At 43.8% G+C, this 23,858-nt stretch overlaps 1 protein-coding gene across 10 annotated transcripts in view; it reads left to right on the top strand.

Annotated features, from left to right (window-relative positions):
* Positions 1–23,858, top strand: part of adgrv1 (adhesion G protein-coupled receptor V1) — a 110,412-nt gene that overhangs the window by 11,522 nt on the left and 75,032 nt on the right. For 6 of the 10 annotated variants that reach the window (XM_081714046.1, XM_081714047.1, XM_081714044.1 and 3 more), the window contains exons 2-29: positions 219–406; positions 1,823–1,972; positions 3,548–3,643; positions 4,306–4,410; positions 4,577–4,690; positions 4,922–5,484; positions 5,656–5,926; positions 7,312–7,641; positions 9,635–9,811; positions 10,072–10,295; positions 11,456–11,582; positions 11,740–11,925; positions 12,125–12,305; positions 12,480–12,643; positions 12,739–12,862; positions 13,002–13,262; positions 14,849–14,975; positions 15,119–15,351; positions 15,542–16,288; positions 17,305–17,678; positions 18,841–19,014; positions 19,386–19,566; positions 19,719–19,912; positions 20,237–20,366; positions 20,767–20,850; positions 22,259–22,398; positions 22,548–23,157; positions 23,290–23,505. In XM_081714046.1, the coding sequence (XP_081570172.1) occupies positions 219–406; positions 1,823–1,972; positions 3,548–3,643; positions 4,306–4,410; positions 4,577–4,690; positions 4,922–5,484; positions 5,656–5,926; positions 7,312–7,641; positions 9,635–9,811; positions 10,072–10,295; positions 11,456–11,582; positions 11,740–11,925; positions 12,125–12,305; positions 12,480–12,643; positions 12,739–12,862; positions 13,002–13,262; positions 14,849–14,975; positions 15,119–15,351; positions 15,542–16,288; positions 17,305–17,678; positions 18,841–19,014; positions 19,386–19,566; positions 19,719–19,912; positions 20,237–20,366; positions 20,767–20,850; positions 22,259–22,398; positions 22,548–23,157; positions 23,290–23,505 (6,471 nt within the window). The remainder of the gene's footprint in view (positions 1–218; positions 407–1,822; positions 1,973–3,547; positions 3,644–4,305; positions 4,411–4,576; positions 4,691–4,921; positions 5,485–5,655; positions 5,927–7,311; positions 7,642–9,634; positions 9,812–10,071; positions 10,296–11,455; positions 11,583–11,739; positions 11,926–12,124; positions 12,306–12,479; positions 12,644–12,738; positions 12,863–13,001; positions 13,263–14,848; positions 14,976–15,118; positions 15,352–15,541; positions 16,289–17,304; positions 17,679–18,840; positions 19,015–19,385; positions 19,567–19,718; positions 19,913–20,236; positions 20,367–20,766; positions 20,851–22,258; positions 22,399–22,547; positions 23,158–23,289; positions 23,506–23,858) is intronic. The other 4 variants (XM_035529958.2, XM_081714045.1, XM_081714048.1 and 1 more) reach the window with 3 other exon arrangements.

Here is a 23,858-nt window from a genome sequence, read left to right as displayed (position 1 = left end):
TTATCATACAGGGAATGTAGTCTAAAGCGCTTTTACATATCAGCATATAAATAAAGAACAGACCACACAAACCGTTCAACACAAAGGCTATTTTACTGACATTACATTAGGAAAGTCAGCTCAAATTCACATTCCCAGTTTGGTGCTACCCCCAGTGTATGCAGCTCTCCATCATAGTCCTTTCCATTATCGTGTGGCTGCATGTCTCCTGTCTCCAGGAATGCCAGGGCTTCTGGCCCTAGTCGGCCTGCTCCTGGTGCTCCACATGCGGCTTGCCAGTTCAGAGTCCACGGAGCTGAAGTTCTCCGGGCAGACGGTGTTCTTCGTGAACGAGAGCAGCAAGGCCATCGTGCGTCTGGTGGTGGAGAGGACCGGCTCCCCTGTCAACGTTACTGCTCTAATACTGGTAAACACATTGCACTTGTTTTTTTTTTTGTTTTTTGTTTTTTTAACAAGATGTAGTTGTGGCCATGGCTGTAGCCGGTGGTGCTTGCTTGAACTGAAAGCCGTAGGTTTATAGGTGGAGGTACTTTGCTGTACACAACAGGTACCTGGAACAAACTGAGTGGTCTGGTCAGAATGCATTTATAAACCTTGAGACTAAAACTGGAAGCACAGTTTAATAAATGCCAGGCAACTTGTTGTCACGACATAAAGCAGCACTCGGTGTTGCAATAATGTGCAGTGAATTTTGCTTGGATGTTTCCTGCTAAACAAGAGACGCACAGCACTACCCAGCTGTTTTAAGCAGATGTGCTTCTTGCAGTAGCATTCAGGGTGGACTCCCACACTCCAAACATCTGCTTGCCCTAAACTTGCATAGTCACTGCCCTGCACATATGCCTGCAATTAGCACAGCAGCAGAAAACTGCCTGCTGCTCCACAGAGAGCACTAGCTGTCACGCTAAGGTACCTGAGTGCTGCTCTCCAGTCAAACAGCTCTCGTGGTCGAGTGAAGGGATGATCACTCAGCTTGTTCCTTGTGGGTTCTGGCGGGTGGCTTGAATGCAGGTGGCAGTGGGGGCAGCAGCCGTAATTCACGCCCAGATGGTATCGTTGTCACGAAAGCCTTCAGGAACCTGGAGACCACCCCTCCTCTGCGTGTACTTCATGTGTATTTTGCATGTCGCATGTTAAGGGATGATGTTGCAATTTCCTACAATGTGACTCCCTTTTCTATACAGTAGAGTCTTTTCTGGCCAGCCATATTAAAGATCTCTCCTCTGTCATGTTAGCATATCTATTCTTAGATAGGTGAAGGACCATGTCAAATATGGTTTGAGCTAGTGACAGAGGGCAGTCTCATTTTTGATACTGCAATTTCTATTATGTCTGCACATGTTGCAGTTATATGTCATTTACATATTTGCGCTTACTCATCTGCTTTGCCATCTGTATACTCATGTATCTCTGAATATGCAGCATGCATGCTTCTTAGCATCTGTGATTCTGTGGCACTCATTCTGAGAAACATGTCCCAGGGCCCAGAGGAAGGACCAACAGACCAGGCGAGGCATAGCATATGGTGGGACCAGAGGGACAGCTTAAGGAAAATAAGGATTTTATCCTTACAGAAACACTACGGTGCTTCAGTGAATTGTGCAAATGTGTCCAGTCCAAATGTTTTTTTCTTCCTTTCAATATATCCTGCATGCTCAACTATAGATTCAGGTGTTGTGGTATATGGATTCATTTCCATCTAATTGGTGATTTTCCTCATTCATCCTGAATACTTACCTAAACAGTGAGTGGGATGTAATGAATCAAGTTCTCCTGAAATTGAATGTGGCAGTAGTAAAAGTGTGGTTTTCTGGCCATGTAGCTGCAGGGTGAGGACACCGGAGACTTTGAGTCCACCACGGCCGTTGCTTTTCTCCAGTCCACTGAGGCCAACAAGACCGTCTTCATCGCCGTGAAGGATGATGACTTACCCGAGGCCGATGAGACCTTTGTGTTTATCCTCCGACTCCAGGTGAAAACAAATGCAAAAAAAAAAAAAAATCTGACATGTTTCCGTCTCTCCAATAAAGCAGGATTAAGTCCTGTGGTTACACTTAGCTCAAATCACCATCACTTTCTCTAGGAGGTATGCAGTTGTATTTTTTTTTTTTACATTTGATGCATGGACAGTATGTCTTTATGTTTGCACCTTGGTTCTGTTTCGATTTTTTATTTCATCAGACCTCCTGACCGAGTGCTTCACGGAGCTCACTTGTGGGCACTGGTCTGCAACAGGAGAATCCCCAAGTAGTTCTGAACACATGCTCTGACCTCCCCTTGCCTTTTCAGCCCCGACTAAAACACCCACAAGCCCTGGCGTGCCCTTTGATGTCCTCTATAGCCCCTGTCACCGGTTTAGGCCATGCTACTGTGAGACAGCATTAAGTGTCACCTTTGTTGGAAGAAACCCAGTGTGACAGACACGACTCTCCTGGCCGTAAGATCCAAAGGAAATTATGCGCAGTGAATCGCTATAAGAAAAGCGCTGGCACAGAATGAATCTTCCAACAGCATGCAAAAGCTCCAGAAAAAAAAACCTAGAAATGCTGAACATTTTCACCCCTAACGACACAGCTGGAGGTGACCTCTAACATATGATGTCAGCTCACAGAAGCATTATAGGCAAAATGCATGTTAGTTCCCTAAGGTTCCATAGGGTTCTCTGGAGCAAAATTTTGTTTGCGATGTGAAGGAAAGCATTCACATATTTGCTCCCTGGGCCGCATGCATCTCACCATAGGCCCCTGGTCACCATGGTGTCATTAGCTGCTGTCAGGGTTTGATTAATGGCACTGAGCCTCAGCTTCGTGCTTGGCTTGTCGGCTGTTGACAAATGAGCCTCAGACTGGCACAGAGGGGGCAGAATGGAGGCACTTACAGAAGGCAAAGGTCTGCTGGCACCAGAAGCTCGCGCCGATGACGGTCGAAACGTGGGCCTCGAGCTTCCGTTTGCAGGCAACTGGCTGCCAGTGTTATCTAACAGAACATACCATCATTCCATGCATCCGTCCCATATAAAAGCCCCCCTGCTTAGGAGTGTGTGGGCGGGCATGGCTGGCTGGTTGGGGGGGGTCTTGAGAAGGGCTGGGGTGGTGCTGCGATTGAGCTGGGTCTCAGTCACGGCCAGCAGAGGCAATTGTTTGAGCGTGTGTATACTGTGTCTGCATGACTGCTGCAACAAGAGTGTGAAAGAAAGCTCTGTTAGAGTCCGGGGCGAAAGGCTCAGTGAGACTAGGACTGAAGGAAAAGGGCCTCCACAAGGCTTCAGCACACAGCTCGTTCCTTTCTCCCACTTGCTCGCTCTTCTTTACGGTCTCCTTTTTATCTCTACCTCCCTTTGACCCCCCCCCCCCCCCAAACACACACACACACACAAATCTACTGTTTTGTTAAATATTGTTAGTTAAATATTGTTAGACTTATATGTAAACCTAACCAAAACCTTTTTTTTAAAAATCAGAATTGTTAGATTTTTAAGTCATCATCAGGACATGTTTTCCCAAGTACAAGTTTGACGTTGTAAAATGAATCAGCGCTATTATTTCAGAGCTCTTCAAATGGTGTGACAGTAGGGACTCCAAACACGGCCATGATCACCATCCTGTCCAATGATAATGCCTTTGGGATCATATCCTTCAACTCGGTAAGATATCGCTCAATATTAAATGTACTATATGCCATTAACTCTGCATTCATACACTGAATATATTAATACGGGGTGACAAAATGGTATAATCTAAGAAGACATTTGCTCAGGGGTGTTACTGAGAGAGTTACCCAGGTGACTGCTGTCCATAGTTGTTCCTCCATGTTTATTGAAGGGCAATCAAACATAAGGGGGAGGGGAGGGAGGAAATGAGAATTGGAGGCAGGGGTATGGGGCCTGGGGGCTGGGGGTGGAATGCTTTTACTATAGGGTAGCTCAGGTGGTCTAGAGTCTAAAGTGACTGTTGGGTTACCCGGGTGATTAAAAAATACACAAATGAGCAATTTACTGAGTGGATTAACTTGTCAGTAGACGTTTAGATTGTATCATGAGAACCAGCTGTGTTATACCTCCCCACCTATGGAACAACACCTCTTCTTTTTTAAATCATGCTCCACTCACATGTTCTGCTCACCTTGCAATGTTGTGTTGAGTTCTTACTCTGTGTCGGACTGTCTGAGCACTTCATGGGTCATCCACATCCATTATCCCGTATCCAGTGTGAATTACTCATGTTGAGTGTTGAGCATTCAGTTAAGTGATATGAGTGCCCCTGGGGTTGTGTTAAATGGCCACCTCTGCACCGTGTTTCCCACCAGACCATCCTCATCACCATGGATGAGCCAAAGGGCAGAAGCCAGTATGTGCCTCTTACTCTTATCAGAGAGAAAGGAACTTATGGAACAGTCACTGTGAATTTCGAGGTGAGCGCCAGGAATTCTGCCTCACAGTCTGGCTTTCATATCTCTAGATGGTTTGCACAAAAGAACATGGAAGGTGTATGATGAAACATTGCTGTTTAATATAGTTTTAATTGTACTTTAAATTCTGTTAAGGTACCCTCATAATGTGAATGTTTTTAAATTATAGATTGTTGGAGGCCCAAACCCAGCCAGTGAGGACCTCAGTCCAGACAGTGGAAATCTCACTATTCCTCCTAGCATGGCAGTTGTGGTCTTCAATATACTTATTCAAGATGATAAGGTACTGTTCTTTTTATTGCCTTGATGTTTCTTTTCATTGACCTTTATTTATTAAACATGTAAGAATAATGATCTAAGATCAAGTCCCTGCTGCCAATATAATTATGTTCATTAAAATTAGATCAAATGTAGAGCAAATTGAATCCTTTTCAATATTGGCCCTTTGGAGCTGAACAACTGCTATGACTAAGAGATGAACACCTTTGCTGATGTTGCTTCTTCTCCAAACCAGATTCCAGAAGATGATGAGACCTTTATCGTGCGCTTGACAGGAGTGACAGGGGGGGCCTTATTGAACCCCAACAGCAGCAGCGTGCCGATCAGAATCTCCCGGAATGACGCCCCTGTGCGCTTCTCCCAGCCATCGCTGGCCGTGCCTGAAAGTGTCGGGGCCATAAATCTCACCGTCACCCGCGGCAGAACAGATGATGGCCTCCTGGTCGGCTCAGATGATAGAGAGGTGTCTGTCACATACGCCATAGTCACAGGGACTGGGTCAGCGAGTGCCTCGCTGGCAGACTTTGTGGACCAGCAGTCCAACAGGACTCTGGTTTTTCCCCCGGGCATTCACGAGAGGGTTCTGCGCTTTGTCATCATTGACGACATGATTCCGGAAATCGCAGAGTTTTTTCAGGTCGTACTTCTGGAGGAGACGCTGGTGGGCGATGCTGTGCTGTTGTCTCCTAGTGTCATACAGGTGACTATTGAGCCTAATGACAAGCCATATGGGGTGCTGTCCATCAGCAGTCCGCCTCCAACACAGCCGGTCATAATTAATGAAGATACAACTGTGAGGTGAGTGGATTTCAGATTATATGGAGGTTATCACTTCCTGCTTTTCTACTGACCTGTACCATATAAATACTGTGTTTCTGCCACTTCTGTATAGCTGTTTCAAATAAGGATAGAGGATAGAGAATATCACAGGAGAGAGGCAAAGTGATAAGACAAGCTTTCCCTCATAAGGTTCGAAGGCATCACCATTGTGAGAAATGGAGGAACCCATGGTGTCGTGTCAGTGAACTGGACTATAACGCGGAACTCCACAGATAGGACGGCTGTCTCCAATGACTTGTACCCAGCCTCTGGAACACTGAGGTTTGTTCAAGGGCAAATGGCTGCCGTGCTGCAATTGAACATCACACAGGATGACCTCCCTGAAGAGGCAGAGGCTTACCTCCTCAGACTGATTCCTGCATCTGTTCTGGGAGGCGCTGAAGTGGATGATCCCATGGAGGTGAGGTCACACTGATCATGTGGTCTGCCCTTAGACTTCAGAGGGTTAAGGCTTTGAAAAAGTAATTTTAGATTGAGGGAAGATGTCAAATGTGTGTATAATATACGATGGTGGACGGACCTTCAAGGGTGTTCATACTACACCTTGTTTTTTGGTTGGACCAAATGTGGCGCTTCTTATATTATGCATCTTACTGGATGAACATAAGTCATATAAAAAAGCAGGAATTTTGTTCAAAAGAATTATAATGGCTCTGTACACATAAGGGGATTTCCAGGGTTTATTCTGTGGCTCGCATCCCAGGTGGTAAGACTACCCCATCCTGGGTGGGAGGAGGAAGCCGTGACAGAAGGCAGCAAGCACCACCTTGGACCTCTCACAGCAGTGTGCAAATGCTTGCTCCAAAGAACAGACCCAGGATCAGACTCCCCTCAGTGTAACAACTCAGTTGCTCATTAGTCGGGGCAGAAATCTGCTTTCAGATAAGATCTCCACTCCCATGTGTCATCTGGATTGCATTCGCCGCTTGCAGGAGGATGTGGTCTGAACAGAACCATGTGTGGCTCTCTGGCACAGCAACATGAGCACGACGCCGGTCACGTTAAGTGTCACCTGGTTGTTCCCTTCATGTGGTCGTGGCGGAGAACAGAGCACCCGGAGAGGCTTAGCATGCGAGCGACAGCTCTGGCTTGGGTAACGCCTCCGTAGCAGGCTTACATCCTGATTATGTGCGAAAGGAGTGGGTAGACCCAGCCCTTGTTTACATTTAAGCCCTTATGCACCACCGGTGCATAAATGTAGTAGCTCACAACTAGCGGTCTTCCAGAGCGCTGCTGTACATGTGGCAAAGAAGGCTTGACTCAGCACCATGTGAGGGCTGAAGGCAGTAAGAGGAATTACAGTTTGTACATGTCAGGCATCCATAAATTAGCTGTGAAAAATCATCCCCGCAAAACACAAAGAAAAATATTGACGGAAGACTCTCGCCTTGATGATGCCTGGATACATGCCTGAGGGGATAATAAAGTGGCTTGTGAATGCTATTTTCTGCCTGCAAGGTTTAATGAAAGAGGAAGGCTTGCTAAGATTAGTTCTGTACAAGTTGTTATACAGATGGCCTTACGTTATACCCATGGTAATGTGTGGAGAAGAAGACCCACTGCAGCTGTGAAAAACATCAGAAAGTCTAGACACTAAAGACTATATTACTGAGGACATGATTACCATCTTATCCTGTGGCAAGCGGCCACAACTATAACGCGCTTAGTCAGAACAACAGTATTTTGTCGAGGAGTGCTTCATAGTCAAACATCTCCTATAAGTTTGAAGACAGATGTTTCCATGTTTAGATGAGCTATCCTCAACATGCTCACCCTTGTCCCCAGATGGTGTTTTATATCCAGGACAGCGACGACGTCTATGGCCGCTTTAGCTTCGGTTCCAGCGACAGCCAGAGTATCCAGAGCCAGCCCGTGAGGCGCTTCCTGTCCCTTAGCTTCCTGCGTGAGGCAGGCACATGGGGGGATGTGCGCCTGGACCTCACAGCCCTCTACATCCCCGCCGGGCTCCTGGACCCAGCGAGGGCACGGGATGGCGTGCTGAACAGCTCCAGTACCAACAGCCTATTGTTTGGTTCTGGTCAGTCGAGGGTCCAGCTCAACCTGCCTATATGCAACGATGCCTTTCTGCAGAATGGGGCCCACTTTCTCGTAAAGGTACTTCAATTTTTCAACAAGCCCTTCATCTGCAAACGTTCTACCTGTGTAAAAATGTGGTGGAGCACCTCAGGGTTCTGCATGTTCATTTGCGATTATACTTCACGAACCTTGTCTCCTCTGTCCTCTTGTTTGTCCTGTTTCCCATTAGACCTGTGAGGATAACCTCAAGTGTCCTAACAGTTTATTGTCTTTTAGCACAAGAGTCTCTCTATTAGCTTGCTTTGCAATTAACAGTCGAGCCATGGTGATGTGAGGGGTTTGGCTTGTTGCCACAGGATTTGTGTTACAAACAAATGACCCCTTCATCAAAGGACACTATGAAAAAAAAAACAACACGGAAAATCCTGGCAAAGATGAAACCGCTCAAGAGCTCCTTTAGGGAAACAGACAAGACACAGAACACACACACACAAATATGCATGCAGCAGACTGGCAGTGAAAGGGGCTTACTTGAGAGGACACACCATGTGGGAATATTTTAAGATTTTGTTAGCATGATGTGGTGATCATGAGACAGCACTCAAGGACTCCAGCATGTTATGAAGCAAACAACTCTGAACCACTTTTTCATAACTGATCATTAATAGAACTGATATTCACCTGCTTTGTATTGATCACTTTCAGTCAAGGTTAATGTCATCAAATGAATGTTTGCCCGAATTAAGTTATATATCACACTCTTCACATTTAAAGCTGCCTAGTGACTTGAAAAATGTTTTGAAAATTTTGTAATGGATTTTTGTGGGATGGGAAAGAACTGAGGTTGTATTATGCATTGACATATAGCTCAGTGGTTTTGCTTAGTCCTGCATCCAGTATTGCTCAGTATTGAGCAACAAGTCTAAGCAGTGTACCTCCAAAACCACCTCTGCAAAATGCGTATTGTCTTCCTGTAGCTATTCATTATTGATAACATACAAAGGATCTGGGCATGAACAGAGAAAATGTATCTCCTTCCATCATTATTTAGCTTCAGTCTGGTGTAACTCAATATAATGTACTTCAAAATTGCCGACTCTGCCTCTGGAAGAACTTGCTCCTTCAAGGTATTACTGTGTTATGGGATTTATACAAGGATGCGATTATGCAATAATTTGATTGCCTGAGAATTGAGGTTGGTCTTATCCTCAGGCATTACAGGACATATCTATAACATCTCTTATACTTAAAGCTGGAGCCAGGGCCCAGAGTCTCCGTCAGCTCTGATATCCCAGAGAAAACTCTCCCCTGCTTTAGTAAGAGACATGGGATATTGTTTTATTATAAGCTACTCATATCATGTAAAATCCCCAGTCCAGCATGGGAAAGAGACTTGGATGTCTCGGGTAAATACATTTCTGGTATGAGGCAGTCTCCACTGGTCCAGTTTCATGTTCAGCATAGTTGTTCTTTGGGCTCCCACACCATTTAAGGTGGATGGGTTGTCAGATTCTTCTAAATGTTGGAGATGCAGGGCGATCTGAGGGTCATGTGGTCCGTTTGCTGTGGGAATGACGTCAAGTGTAAACACACTGTCAAGACATGCCGATTGATATTACAGAGCAGTCAGTTCATTGACTATTTACCTAATTACGGCCTTCTACACTCATATATCATGTATTATTGAAGTCCTGGATTCAAACTTTAATGTTATGTCTTTGAAAACTAATAGGCAGCAAATAGAAGTAACCGCAAATTTCTCAAAGTCCAAGAAGGATACTTAGCCATTGGCAAGATACCTGCATTTGAATTGCATATTTCTTATAGACTTATTTCAAAGCCTTGGATGTTTGAATTGAGGTGGGCTATAGATTTATACCTAGAAATTCCCAGTAACTCCATCCATATTTTTTTTCATGTAATTACTTCTATAGTGTGTGTTTGTTAATCTTTACTGATATTATTTGTATTGAATTATCATTTGTATTGAATTATGTATCTATCAAGTCTCCTTGACATTTTCTGTTTTCACATCACTGCGTTTGAAAGGTGTCTGTCGTCTCCTCCTCAGCTGGACAGTGTACAGTTGGTGAACATTAGTCCTCCGGTTGCCTCCATCAGCCCTCGCTTTGGAGGGGCAATCAACATTTCCCTTGTTATCACACCTGACATCGCCAACGGAGAGATCGGATTCACCAGCAACCAGACGGTGGTGGCAGTAGAACCGGAAGAGTCAAACGCCAGCACGGTATCACATCTACTGCACTGTAGCTCTGTGACATAAGAGGGTGGATCCTAAAAACACAGGGATCTTAATTCTGTGATTCACTTCCTAATTAGATTAAGCTTACTCTTCTATGTCACAGTGTACATATACAGTGTGTGTTTTATGAATTTAATTTCAAAGTTAAGTAAAACAATTGATTTAATGCACTAGAATACATCTGAGTAAAATATGAAAGGTGTGACACTTCTCTCTGGTTCCCTGAGCATTCTGACTCTTTCTAGATCATTCTTCCTCTGAGGCGAGATGGAACAGATGGGCAGGCTACGGTCTTCTGGAGCGTGCGAACCACTGGCGAGAACAGTGGTGACATTACCAGAGATGACCTTTCACCTTTCTCTGGTTCAGTCACGTTCCTTTCAGGACAAAGTGAGGCGAACATCAGCATCACTATCATGGCTGACAGCATTCCGGAGATCAATGAGACTGTCCTCCTGATTTTAGACAGGTTTGGTATACTCTATTCCCAAGTGTAATTAGCCATCACTCTAAATATTTATCATTGAGCCTGTAATTTATGACATGGACTTTACACTGATGTTTTGGTCCTTATACTGATGTTTCATATGGATTATTGGTGTTAAGTTTTCTTTTAAGTGTTTAGTTTATGCCCACATACTCGAAGGTTTGGGTGTGTTTGATAGACTGTTATTTCAGCCTCATATTTAGTCCCCTGTCGATACATATGAGACTAGAAGGATGCTCCCTCACAATACATTTGTGACAGTTGCACTAAGACATGAGTGTGGTGACTTAAGCGTCCCGTTCCGCATTCTGTCTAAGTGAAGACCTTTCCCGTATTCCTGACGGGAACGCTCTTTCTCGTTGCCTCCCACTCTCCCTGTGCAGGGTAGAGACTACACGCTTTGTAGTGTACATTGGGTAAGTGTGCACTGAAGAGATGCTGCCCTTTTGTGTGCTGTGAATCGACACTTTGTGTGATGGTCCACTTTGGGCCGTGCCATAACGTTTCGATGGGGGAGAGTCTCTTTCATCTGGGTGTGTGAAATAAAGAGAAAGTGTGTGGGCCTGTGTGCATGCATGCAAATCATCTGTCTGTGTGTTTGTGCTTTTGTGTGTGTGTGTGCGTGCGTGCATGTGCATGTGGTGTTTGTGCATTTGTGTGTGTGTGTGTGTGTGCATGTGTAACAGTTGGGCCCAGAACTGTGCGCTTTTCTCATTTAGCACCTCATTTACCCACTTCCTTTATGTCCTGCTGTAAAGACATCAGTGTTTGTATGCATGCAGTGCATCCCCTGAATGCATTTGTTTGCTACACTGCTCCCTGTCTGCTCTTTGTCTACCATTTTACTAATTATCTGCGGCTTCCAGGGTTGGCTCAGCCCCAGCCAAGCTCAGTTAACATTGGACCCCCTGCTGCTAGAGGGGAGCAGCTAGTACAAACAGGTCTCGGAGAAGGCCGACCGCAAATGTGAACGTCACTGATGCAACCTTCCACACTTATGTTATTTATTCCTGGGTGTGAATGGAAAATGTAAATCAGATAGTATGAAATTTAATGGTGCAGCATATGTGTACTGCATCAAGGAGATGGAGTGGAGAGTGGCACGTTTAGTGTAACTGTAGATTTATTTTTTTATGCTGTAGGACAAACGTAGAAAATCAGATTCTGACGCCTGGTTTCACCAGCCAGGAGATTGTCATCTTGGAGAATGATGACCCTGGTGGAGTCTTTGAGTTCTCACCAGGGTCTAGAGGTCCCTGGTTTATTAATGTAAGTATAAATTGTCCTGCTTACTTGAGTTCTCAGGCTAACCTTGATACACCCCTTTGTCATTAATTGTACGGAATTACCAATTACAGGATTAGATGTATATGGTTACCAATGCGCTTTAAAAGGCCTATATGTTTTAAATGTGCACTGTCTGTAGGAGGGGGAGACTGTGGAGCTGAGAGTGAGCAGGCAGCATGGCCGTCTGCTTAACCAGCTGGTGAGGTACACGGTGACGCCCTCCGGAAACGAGAACTTTTATGGAGCCGGAGGAATCCTGGAGTTCCACCCCGGAGAGAGGGAGGTCGGGGTCGCCCTGGTGGCCATGCCTGATGGGGTACCTGAGGTGAGGATTGCTACTGGGGTGGGAGTGTTGTCTACAAAGTGCCCTCTGTACTTGGAGGCTTTTGTCTTGGATCTCAGAAGCCTTGAAGTTAATGGATCTTATTCTCCTGTTTATTCTGAAATCAGGTTTTACTCCTGGTGTGACGTTCCGTAGTCGCTAACATTTCCTTTAAGCAGAGCTTTTTAATCTCTCTTCTCAGCTGGATGAGACGTTTGCAGTTATTCTCAGCAGCCACAGTACCCCAGCCAGTCGACTGGGTGAACATAGGGAGGTCAACATCACTGTGCGTATGAGCGATGACCCTTTTGGGGTGTTGGAGTTCACTCAACCAGACCTCAGGTTCGCCATCAATGAGAGCAAAGCAACAGAGTGGTATTCAGGTATGCTGATCTTAGCCCTGGGATAAAAGAATAAACCACTCCAACATCAGCAGGGACAGAACTGTATATGTATTATTTGCTGGCTTCTATGGTGTGCTGTCTGTCTCATGCAGGCTACCTTGCTCAATGCTTGTATGGAAACTAACTAACAAACACCTTTGATGATTGTTATAGCCACTTACCACATCGTCAGAGGGTGGGGATGGTTTGGGAATGTGTCTGTCCTCTGGGTCCTAGAGCCCACCTCCTCCAGAGATGTAACCTCAGTCCAGGGAGAGGTGGTGTTTGCTGAAGGAGAATATCTAAAAAATCTGACCATTTACTCCAATCCAGATGAGGTAAAAGTCCTCAGAATATGATCATCTTATTTTTTGATGATTCTTATACAACAGACAGTGTACATCATATTTGAAAAAAAATTGTATTCTGTCAGATTCCAGAAGATGCTGAAATGTTTACAATCTCTCTCATCAATGCAACTGGTGGCGCTAGATTGGGCAATGCTCTAAATGCAAGCCTAGAAATTAATAAGAACGATGACCCCATTTACTTTGCAGGTATGTTTGTAACCTAGATAAATGTTTGTAGCCTAGATAAATTCTCATTTCATCTTTATTGATCAAAATAATGTGAGTTAATTTGATAGTGTTTTGATCAATGGTGTCATATAATACTGCGTTTCCCATTTTAACACAGAGCCAGTAATTCAGAGAATTAGAGAAGGTGGTGTGGTGAACTTCACCATCTTGAGGGCTGGGCTGGCTAACTTTGTAGCAACGGTCTTGTATCGGTTCGAGTATGGGGACTCAACGCCAGGAGACTTCATCCCATTAAGAAATGATTCGCTGCTGGTGTTTACCTACGGGGAATGGATGAAGAACATATCAGTTGCTATAAATGATGATAACATCCCTGAAGCAGACGAATCCTTTCACATCGTTCTGTTCAATGCCACAGGTGTGCAATGTGTTACATATTTAATATCCTGTATTCACTGCACATGGAAACCTTTGTTTTAGCTTGCGAACAAGGGCTCTATTTTAAAGCCAGCTTGCCAAAATCTAGACTTTGATTAACTAGCCCAGGTATTAATTTCCGTATCCTTCACATGATGAAAGCTCTGCTTGCAAATTTATTTTATTATGCTTTTGGCTGGCCAGGCCTCATTTAGAAACTGAAATAAACCTTCTTTCATAAAACATGTTTCCATCAACTCTGCCTTCATAAAGCACTATATATTTTTGTGCTGGCCAACTGCATGTTCTAAAAACCCTTTTCGACGGCCAGATGATGCACTTCATTTCCAAGTCTTTCCTCTGCAGCCAATGAATCCAGATTATTTGCCATTTGTTTCAATACACAGAGAGCTGTGTTGATTGGGCTCCACTGGCCTGACCCTACAAAGCCCTCTCTAATCCAAGCATTGTGCTAACACATACACACACGCATGAAAGGGGGGGTGGGGAGCGAATAGTGTAGGCAGTTAATTACAGACTCCGACCTCTCTTTTCCTCTCACTCTATACATCACAAAACCAATCCAACCAAGAGATTTTGCATTTAGTGCTTTTACCAGGGCTCTTAAAGGAATGCTGGTCTTAATCCCAGAGAAAATGAAAAAATGGCAAATTGCTTCTATTTGAAACTGGGCCATTGTTTTCATTGCCAACGTTACTGTGTACTTTGTCAATTAGAAAGGTGTCTTCAGTGTTCGATATGACAGTAACAAAGCTCTGATGCACTTTTCAAATTTACAAACACTGGGGCCTTGTTTATGAAAGATTATAGAGGATTATATGTGAGTGTTTGTAATGTTGAATAGATTTGGATGCATGCTGCACAAAAGGTACTTTGGCTTCTTTCACAACTAATTGTTAATGCATCATCATGTCTTTCACTAACATTCATGGCATTTAGTTAACAATTTTTATTCAAATCAACTTACCATTCTGACTGAACACAATTTGAGGGTTAAGTGTCTTGCTCAGGGGCCCAACAGTGGCAACATGGGAATGGTGGGGCTTGAACCGGTACTACAGGAGTACTTTAACCACTGAACTACCACTGTTTTTTTCTTGATGTTGCAAGAAACACTAGACTATTTTAAATGGACACAGTTTAGGGAAATGGAAAACGTAATACTTTTTATAGTCTGTCTATCATTCTCTATGCGGAAACTTTCCATGGAAAAGCTGCTTTACATGCCTATTCAGCTTTTCTGTCTACTATAGAGTCACCTATTAGAGGTGGTCGTTATATTTCAAATGCATATATTATAGTACATGTATTACAAAAACAAAGTGTATTGCATTATAATGGGTGGCCACTGCACTGCCATTGGTAATACATGCCTTAGATAAGACTGCTCATTGTGCTTAAACAAATAATACTTTTGTCAGAAAATAGTGTTCTGACAGATGTTAATAATAATAAAGTATAATAATAATCATTTGTCAGATCACTCTCTGATGGATTATTTTACATAGTCTGGGCAGAGTCAGGATCACGTTCCCATGTGACATTGGGTGTGTGTTGGGTGTTCAGGAGACACCGTGGTGTATGGACAGGATACTGCTACCGTGGTGATTGAAGCCAATGATGACACCAGTGGGATATTCTTCCTGGATGCTACTGAGAAGTCTGTGGAAGAGGGGAGGTCTAACAAATATTAGTAAGAAGGCTAATTTCAGGACTTCCTATAAGTCTTTACATGCACAAGTCATGGAGTTAATAATGTGTGACAAATTTAGGGCAATGCTTCTTACAGCTTTCTCTGTCAGTGAATACAGCCTCCTTCATGTGTGTTCTCACTAGTGTTATTTTATCCAGTGTTATTAGGGACAGAGGGCAGTTTGGCAATGTGACAGTGTTCTGGCAGCTGTTTGCCAATGGCACCCCTCTTGAGCCCCACCAGGAGTTTGTCAACACTTCGGGGTTTATAGTATTTGTCACTGGAGAGAAAACCAAGCCAATAGTCTTGGAGGCGATCTCTGACCAACTCCCTGAGTTCAACGAGTTTTATGAGCTGCGCTTAACGAATGTTTCAGGTTAGCTCATCTTTCATCAAAAAAGTAATATGCATGTTGTTAAATGTGAAGGTACTGGTCAAACCTAAACAATGACCAAACATAGATCTTCCATCATCATCTGGGACCTTCCGTTTCAGTCAATAAGCAACATTTCCACTGACGTGGCACATGTTTAAAGTCAAACAGTGTTTAACTTTTTGCCTCATAGGTGGTTATCCTGGTGAAAGTGGCAAATTGGCTAAGAACGACCTCAGCGCATCTGTGCTCATACTGCTCAACGATGACCCTTTTGGCGTGTTCACCATCAACAAAGACAGCTTAGACCAAGAGGTAGCAGAGGACATCCTGTCTGCGGATGACATGTCCTCAGTTACGTCTTTCACTGTGCTCCGCCAGCAAGGTACTTTCGGAGATGTGCGTGTGGCGTGGGAGATCCTATCTGGAGCTTTCCCACAGGGTTTGCCACCCATGGTGGACCTTATCCTCATAGCTACGTTCCCTCAAGCCGTAACCCCCCAGCCCCATGCCAGAAGGCACCATTCTGGAACAGATGCCTTCTTCTTCCCTGGCTTTCCTGGAGCATATGGCACGATCAGGCCCGAAGCTCAGCCTCAGGAGATTCTGCGCAGCCTAGCAAACTTCACCATCTCAGCCTGGCTAATGCCCAGAGCCAATACAAATGGGCTTATTGTTTCTATGGGCAACAGCAATGGAACTATGTATTACGGGGTAAAAGTCCAGACCAATGAGTCCCATGTTAGTGTGATGCTTCATTACATGACTGTTGGAACCAACGACACCCAGGTGGCAAAAGCAACAGCAATGAAGTTTGTGGAAGATAATGTGTGGGTTCATGTGCTCATTACAGTGGAAGATGGAATTATTGAGTTTTATTTGGATGGAATCCTGATGCCTGGAGGAATCAAGAGTCTGAAGGGAGAGGCCATTATGAATGGTGTGTAAATTGAGTCTATTTTAAGGTTAGGATCTAGGCCTAAATCTGGTTTATATGGTTTTGATCTGTGGTAATTAGGAATTCTAAATGTATCTGCAGAGTAGAGTAAAATCACTTATTTTCTCTCTCCCACATTAATGGCTGCCATTCAACATTCAGAATCTCTCAACACACTGCATTTCTGTTGCAAACCTAAAACATTGGCACAACAAATCATAATGATGTTTCTTCTCACCATATTACACTTCAGTGTTGCACCTCCTATTGAGAGCTGTAATGAGGCTTCCCCCACACCCCCACAGCCCACATCTGGATAGAGTCTGTTGTGAAAAATGCTCGTGCCATTGTTTCAAATTTCGACAGACTTGACATGCTTCAGTGAGCGCTGGGCTTGACTCATGAAAGGAGTCAGCAATCTTCCTCTCAAGAAATTGAATGTAATGTGGCTTTTTGTCATAAAGTGAAGGTTCCTGGAGAGACTTCCCTTAAATTTTTTTGATAAATTGAATCTACTGAATAGACATAAACAGCTAGTATATTTGACACTGTGATGGATTGTTAGCTTAAGTGATAGTGGTGGGCTTTGTAAAGCATGTTGGTGTTCATTCAAGCACTTTCCCTCAGCTTGTACAGTTGTCTGGCATTAAATGTGTTTCTGGTGACCAAAAACATGCATTACCTCCCATGTACACTAAGGCAGGTGACAATGACGAACAAACCCTGACTAGGCTTTAGTAACTCATGAACCATGAACCACACAGTGTGTTTTTAAATTTTGTTCAAAATCTTATATGAATATTTGCTGTCATTCGAGACTGAACTTTTTTTGAGTCCACATAGTCCACATTTCACATAGCTTTGCTTATAAGATAACACCATAAATAATGTATGCCATTAATGCCTTAATATTACAAAAGGTGTTTTCTAGGAGATGTGCACCATTAAACATGTGCCCAAATTGTAATAGTAGCAACACAGAACATAACCGCTGTGATTTTCCATCTGACCTGCTGCAGATGCGGCTCTTGTGAGGGTTGGTGCCGACCCTGACGGCCAGCAGCTCTTCACAGGCCTGCTGCAGGATGTGCGCCTGTACACCAGGCATCTGAGCCAGGCAGAAATCCATGAGCTCCACGGCCAGCCTGCCAAGGCCGACCTTCGGAATGTGTCCGGTTACCTGGCGTACCGCCCAGAGGAGACACACAAGTCATTTGTCGTGGAGGTGCGCGACGACACTGATGAGGAGGGAGAGGAGGTCTTCTACCTGCAGCTAGTGGCGGTGCACGGTGGTGCCCGGCTGCCCGTGCCACGACCCACTGCCAGGCTCAGCGTTGGCAAGAGCGATAATGCCAACGGGCTGTTTGGGTTCACTGGAACGTGCATTCCTGATGTAAGCAATGTGGCGCATTACTCAAACTATGTTGACAGCAGCCATGGAATACCTTTTCAAACATAAGTCACTACCGAAGCAGACTTAGAGTAAAGTGGCCAGCATGATTTAGATGAAGTATGAGTTTTATTTTATAATGTATTATTTCTTTAAAGCAGATTCCAAACTTTCTTGCTAAGGAACATTTTCATTTTAAATAGCTGAGAATGATTCTCACTTTCCCTCACACAAATACTATAAGACATGTTTCTCTCTAAAGTATTGTCGCTTGCCCTCCCATAAATACTATGACACATGTATCTCCCTAAAGTATTCTTTCTTTCTCTCACATAAATACTATGACACATGTATCTCCCTAAAGTATTCTTTCTTTCTCTCACATAAATACTATGACACATGTATCTCCCTAAAGTATTCTTTCTTTCTCTCACATAAATACTGACACATGTATCTCCCTAAAGTATTTTCACTTTCTGTCATATAAATACTATGACGTATCTCCCTAACGTATTCTCACTTTCCCTCACATAAATGCACTGATGCTTCTTTTTCATGTTGTCCAAAGAATTAGTTGATTAAATAGACAAGTCCTTCCTGTTTCATCTGTGTTTGGTTTGGCTCCCTAGAAAGTGTGAAACACGACCCCCTGGTTGTGAGCGCATGTCCCTATGTATGTTTAATTTGTCTTCACGCCTGGTTGGAAGGAGTTCACGTCAATCTATTTAGGGTGATTGGACTCATGGCATCTCCAATGGCTGGGTCGATTGAGAGAACAGCCAGCAAGCGTGGACAGAGCATTCCTTTAGAAGGACTGCTTCTCACTTACTGCCACAAGGGACTCCATGGCACGTGCCGTTGTGGGGGCTTTCAGCGAATCAAATCGTGACCAAGCATAAAAAATTACTGGCCCAAGTTACATTAATGTTTTACTACAATATCAGATATAGACCTGTTAGGTTTCTATAGAACAGGTCTCTGTAGAACAATGAGGTGGTCACATCCGTTGTGGTGACATAATGTTGTTCTAAATGACCATATTATACTCCACAAAGTGGTTCATGGTTTGCCTTGATTTAACCAAGTTATTTCAAATACTAGTAAATATGAGCACTTCAGTTTTGAGTAGACGACCATTGATCCTCTGTCCTCTCGTTATCGTCAGATCTCTGAGGAGGGTTCCACCATCTCCTGCATAGTGGAGCGCACACGTGGAGCCCTGGACTCCGTCACTGTAAACTACACTGTGAGGCAGCTCGGCTCCCTTGTGGCATCCAGCGTGTCTGACTTTGCCAACACCACGGGTTCCATCCTCTTCCTGCCGGGCCAGCGCTCTGAGGTAACACGGCTGGCTCGTCAGTCATTCATCATTAATGAGCTGGCAACCTCCCGTTAAGGAAGCACCCCTTTGAGCATGCTCCTCTTCTGGGGCAAGAGGTCAAGAGGTCAAAGTCCATACTGCTGTCATTTAATGTTTATCAATTTTGTAATTGATGAAACGTCAGCTTCTTAACATCTAGCTCCATCTAGTGGGTGATATAACTGTCATACTAAATCTGCTTTTATGGCACATTGTTATCATATGACAGGTCAGTTACAGGACACATGCAAAGAGATAGGTAGTGTTGCAGATAATGTAAACTGTTGTTATTGGAAGGATTCTAAGCCTCAGAAACTATAGACTTCCCCTCATTCTTCTTGATCGCCCAGGTTTTGAATCTGCTGGTAGTAGATGATGACATCCCTGAGTTCGATGAGTACTTCCAAGTCAGACTGATCTCAGCCCAGTCGGCCGATGGGAAACCAGGTTCAACTCCAACCAGTGGGGCGAGCATTGATCCTGACAATTCTATCAACAATGTCACTATCAAGGCCAGTGACCACCCTTATGGTATACATGGCCAAACTATTTTCTCCTCATACTCTCATCATCCACTTTCAATTATTTTGAGCATTTTATATTATATATACACACTGCCATTTTTAAATTTTTCTTGCTTTTGAAAATTTGCTTCTCAGACTTGCCTTGATCCATTGATTCAGGTCTGCTGCAGTTCCAGACTGAACCTGTCACTCAGGCAATGATCAAACCAGCTATGGAGGTCGCCCGCATTACTGTGCAAGAAGAGGTTGGTGAGGTCAGACTGCCAGTGGCCAGAGCGCAAGGGCTTCTGGGAAGAGTGCTTTTGGCTTACCACACAGTCCCAATTACAGCTATTCACCCAAAGGACTATCAGGTATCTGCATGGGTTTCCTTTGGGTACTCCGGGTTCCTCCCCCGCTCCAAAGGCATGCATGTTAAGTTGATTGGCATCACTAAATTGGACCCCATGCGTGCTCTGCAATGGTTGGTCCAGGGCCGGATCCCACCAAGCACCCTGTGCTAATAGAATAGGCTCCAGCCTTCCATAACCCTAAATTGGATTAAATGGTTTAGAAGATGAATAAATGGTAATTTATATTACTGTAGCAGTTTAAATTACTTTTAGAGATGTGTTTTGTTAAATTTTATTAGCTCTAAGAGCCTTTCTTAAAATCATAATTTCCCCTCTCTTGGGCAGGGCACAGAGGGAATTCTTGACTTTCTGCCAGGCGAGAGACTTAAATACATCAACGTGACTATTATAGACAACTCTGTGCCAGAGCTAGACAAAGTCTTTAGAGTGGAACTCTACAACCCTGAGGGGGGAGGTAAGACACATTAAGATTTAAGGTGCATTTACCTCCTGTTCTGCTCACTATGGTAATGAACAGAAACCTCAGTTTGTTATATTTTCCATAAACATCATGATTATGGAATCTGATTAGTTGCTAGATTTTTTTATTATCAGGTGATTTCCTATAGCTTGCCTTTTGCTTGAGATTCATCTGTGTCTCTGCTCTATTGCACTGTATGATCCTTGCCATTTCCTTCCAAATTCCTCACGTTGTCCTTATCATTTTGACATGCCCTGCATAGTTATATGCATTGCATGCATGTGGTCTTGACACAGTCATGGAAAATTGCACCTTTGTTTTCCATATAACCCTTTTACATCCTGTGTGATTCCGGTGTGTGCCTGTCCTGTCTGCTTGCTGTGTGGTGCCTAAGTGGATCTGTTCTTTGGGAGCGATGGCAGTGGAAGTGGCGAGGGTGACACCGACTTTTTTCTTCCGCCTTTTCACTATCACCACGGTAAGGTCCCTGACCTTGTCTGATCCTCCTCCAAAATCCAGTCTGTTCCATTTCAGAGAAATTAATCCATTCAGCAGTTCCTGGATGCAGGGATTTTTATAGTCTCTAGTGCTAATTTTTATAGTGACCCACGGTGGTCTTTGTATCGTTTCAAGAATTGTGAGCAAACTTTTTTTTTTGCACATTGAAAGGCATAAGAAGAAGTTCTTCTGCAGCCTGGGTTTTGCTTGAATAACATGAGAAGGGAAGGAGAAGAGTAATCTTTCTGAAATGGAATTAGGCCTGCGGTATATCTCAAGACCTTTCTTGCCTGCCTTCTTAGACATCCAGAAAACTTTGACAGTCACTGAGTGGGAAAGAGAGAAGTGAACTCAGTCCAAGTCTGGAATACAATGAGTGCTGTTTCCTTTTGGGTATTCAGAAGTGAACACAGCCTTGCTTACTTTGTTCTCAGCTCATTAAAGCAATGGCTTCTGTGTGCACTGAAATCAACGGTGTGTCTGCTTTTCACCCTTCTCCCAAGTGTCTGCTGTTTGGGTCTCCAAGCCAGCACTGGCACAAACTAAGAACCACTTAGTAGCCTTTGGCTCGTGTAGTTTTGGCTAAAACTCAGTTACAGCTAATGCTAATTCACTGCTTAGTGCACACTTGTTTTCTTTTGCTTGATTTTCTGGGCAGTATAGACTGCCTCCTAAATCAAAGATCCTAGTTGGTAAGTTGTGGATTAAGAGCTGTTAAAGTCTGGAGCCCTTGTCCACTTCAATGCCCAAATAAAATATCCTTGTTTTTTGGGGTTGGGGGTTTAGTGGCCTCCTACAACTCAAAGACTGTCTGCAATGGTATTTACATTGCACCAAAGCCAATGAACACTCAGAGGAGAAATGTGGGAAAAGCAAATAGCTATTATATTGAGAAGGATAGCAGCAGTGGTGAGTGGTGTATTCAAAGTTTCAGCAGGTTCACTATTCCCATAGGGCTCTAATTAAAAACATGTGTAGAGTGTACCATGTTTTTTTGAAGTGGCGTGGAGAAGGCAGTTTTGGGATTGATTTACCAAAACCTGTATATGAAAACGTATTACTGCATCCAATATGAACAATCACAGCATCATTGACAATTTTTTACTAAACAAGTTAACATATTTGACATATACAACTTAGTTTTCTGTGGTTCTTTGAGGCTGTATTCATTATGATGTATGTCCTTAGTATCATCCATATAAATTGCATATTTTCCATATTACCATGAATTATGTCCTGGGGGAAGCGGGGAGCTCTGGTTTGACATGTATTGCTAAATTGCAGTTAGTCATCCTTGTGCTGTGACTTCAGAGCTTTAAACATTATAAACCGAACTCACTTTTCTGTAAAACTGCACCTCTGGAATAATATTGTTTGCTTTATTGAAGCCAACTTGGGAATTGCATCTCACATCACTGTGACCATTGCCGCATCTGATGATGCTCATGGGGTCTTCCAGTTCAGCACTGAATCTCTCTCAGTAAATGGGACAGAGCCAGAAGAAGGTCGGAATACTGTGTTGTTACAGGTCAGGTCTCTATATGCTCATATAGTCATTTAACAATGTAGCAAAATATCTAATTATATATAATATAAGTCTGCAATTAGCACACATCTTGATGGTGTCTACAGAGGAGGTGTTACAGTTGAGATGGAGATGCTTTATTTTTCACTCAGGTTATTCGTATGTTTGGAGCTCTGTCCAATGTCACTGTATACTGGGAGGCAGAAGCAGCCTCAGAAGGGGAGCTTATCTACAGATCTGGCAACTTAACCTTCGGTGTAGGCCAGACCATCGGGACCATCTACCTTCTAATCTCCCAGGATGATGTACCTGAACTGGATAAAAGCTTCAAAATCCTTCTATCTAATGTCTCTCATGGGCGTCTTGGGAACTTGACTATAGCCACCCTTACTGTGCTGGCTAGTGATGACCCCTATGGACTGTTTGAGTTCTCAGAAAGCAGCAGGCCATTTCGTGTTGTAGAAGCAGACACTCTTGTCACATTGACAATATGGAGGCAGAAAGGGTTGATGGGAAGGGTGAGAGTGGCATACCGGACACTGAGGGATACTGATCTGGAGCCCTACAGCACACCAGGTGTGGGCATGGCAAGCGCTGGGAATGACTTTGTGCCTATTTCGGAGTCAGTCACATTCTCAGCCAATCAGAGTGAAGCGAACATAACTATCAGGATTATGGATGACAAGGACCCAGAGAGGGCAGAGTCTGCATATGTGGAGCTCAGCAGTGTTACTTTGCTCCAGGGTGCACAAACAAGACCAGGTGAGGCTTGTCTGCAGGGATCTCATTTTAATGATCTACATGCACTGTTAAGCATTGGCTGTTATATATTTTTATATTTTTCACATAAACCACAGAAAATGTTACACATAAATGCTTTGTTGGTTTCTGCAGTGGCTTTGTCCCCTCAACTTGGCCTGAGAAATGTTTCAGTGGCTCAGATCATTATAGAGGCCAGTGACAATGCCTTTGGGGTGTTGCAGCTCTCTTCCTCAGCAGTGAGTGTGCCTGAGTTCTATGTTGGGCCAATCATCAATGTAACACGCACCGGAGGGATTTTTGCTGACGTCTCCGTCAAGTTCAGGGCAGTACCAATGACTGCGCGGGTTGGTACGTAGGAGCAAAGACCGCACGTCTGCACAGACATTTTTATCTGGATCCCACAGCACCTGTTTTGTCAGATAGTGGCACCATTTGGCACCACAGTGGCACTCTGCTCTTTCCAAAAAAGTAGGATAACACCGTTAATTATATATTTTATTTCGCTCTTAGTTGAAATTCAGAAAAATGGTCGGAAGAAGGATGTTAAGCCCCCCCCCCCCCATTTCTTACTTTTTTTTTTATTTTGTCATATCCCTGCCCCATCCTTTTTGGCTTATTATTATTATTATTTAGGACTAGCTTGGCCTATTAATGTAATACTTTATTAATATTCAATATGCTCAGTATTGAACAGCGAGCAT

The sequence above is a fragment of the Electrophorus electricus genome, chromosome 5 (genome assembly GCF_041902795.1).
Source record: "Electrophorus electricus isolate QZ-2024a chromosome 5, ASM4190279v1, whole genome shotgun sequence".
NCBI lineage: Eukaryota > Metazoa > Chordata > Actinopteri > Gymnotiformes > Gymnotidae > Electrophorus > Electrophorus electricus.
Note: the sequence above shows the minus strand (reverse complement) of the source record. Positions and strands in the feature narration are given on the sequence as shown.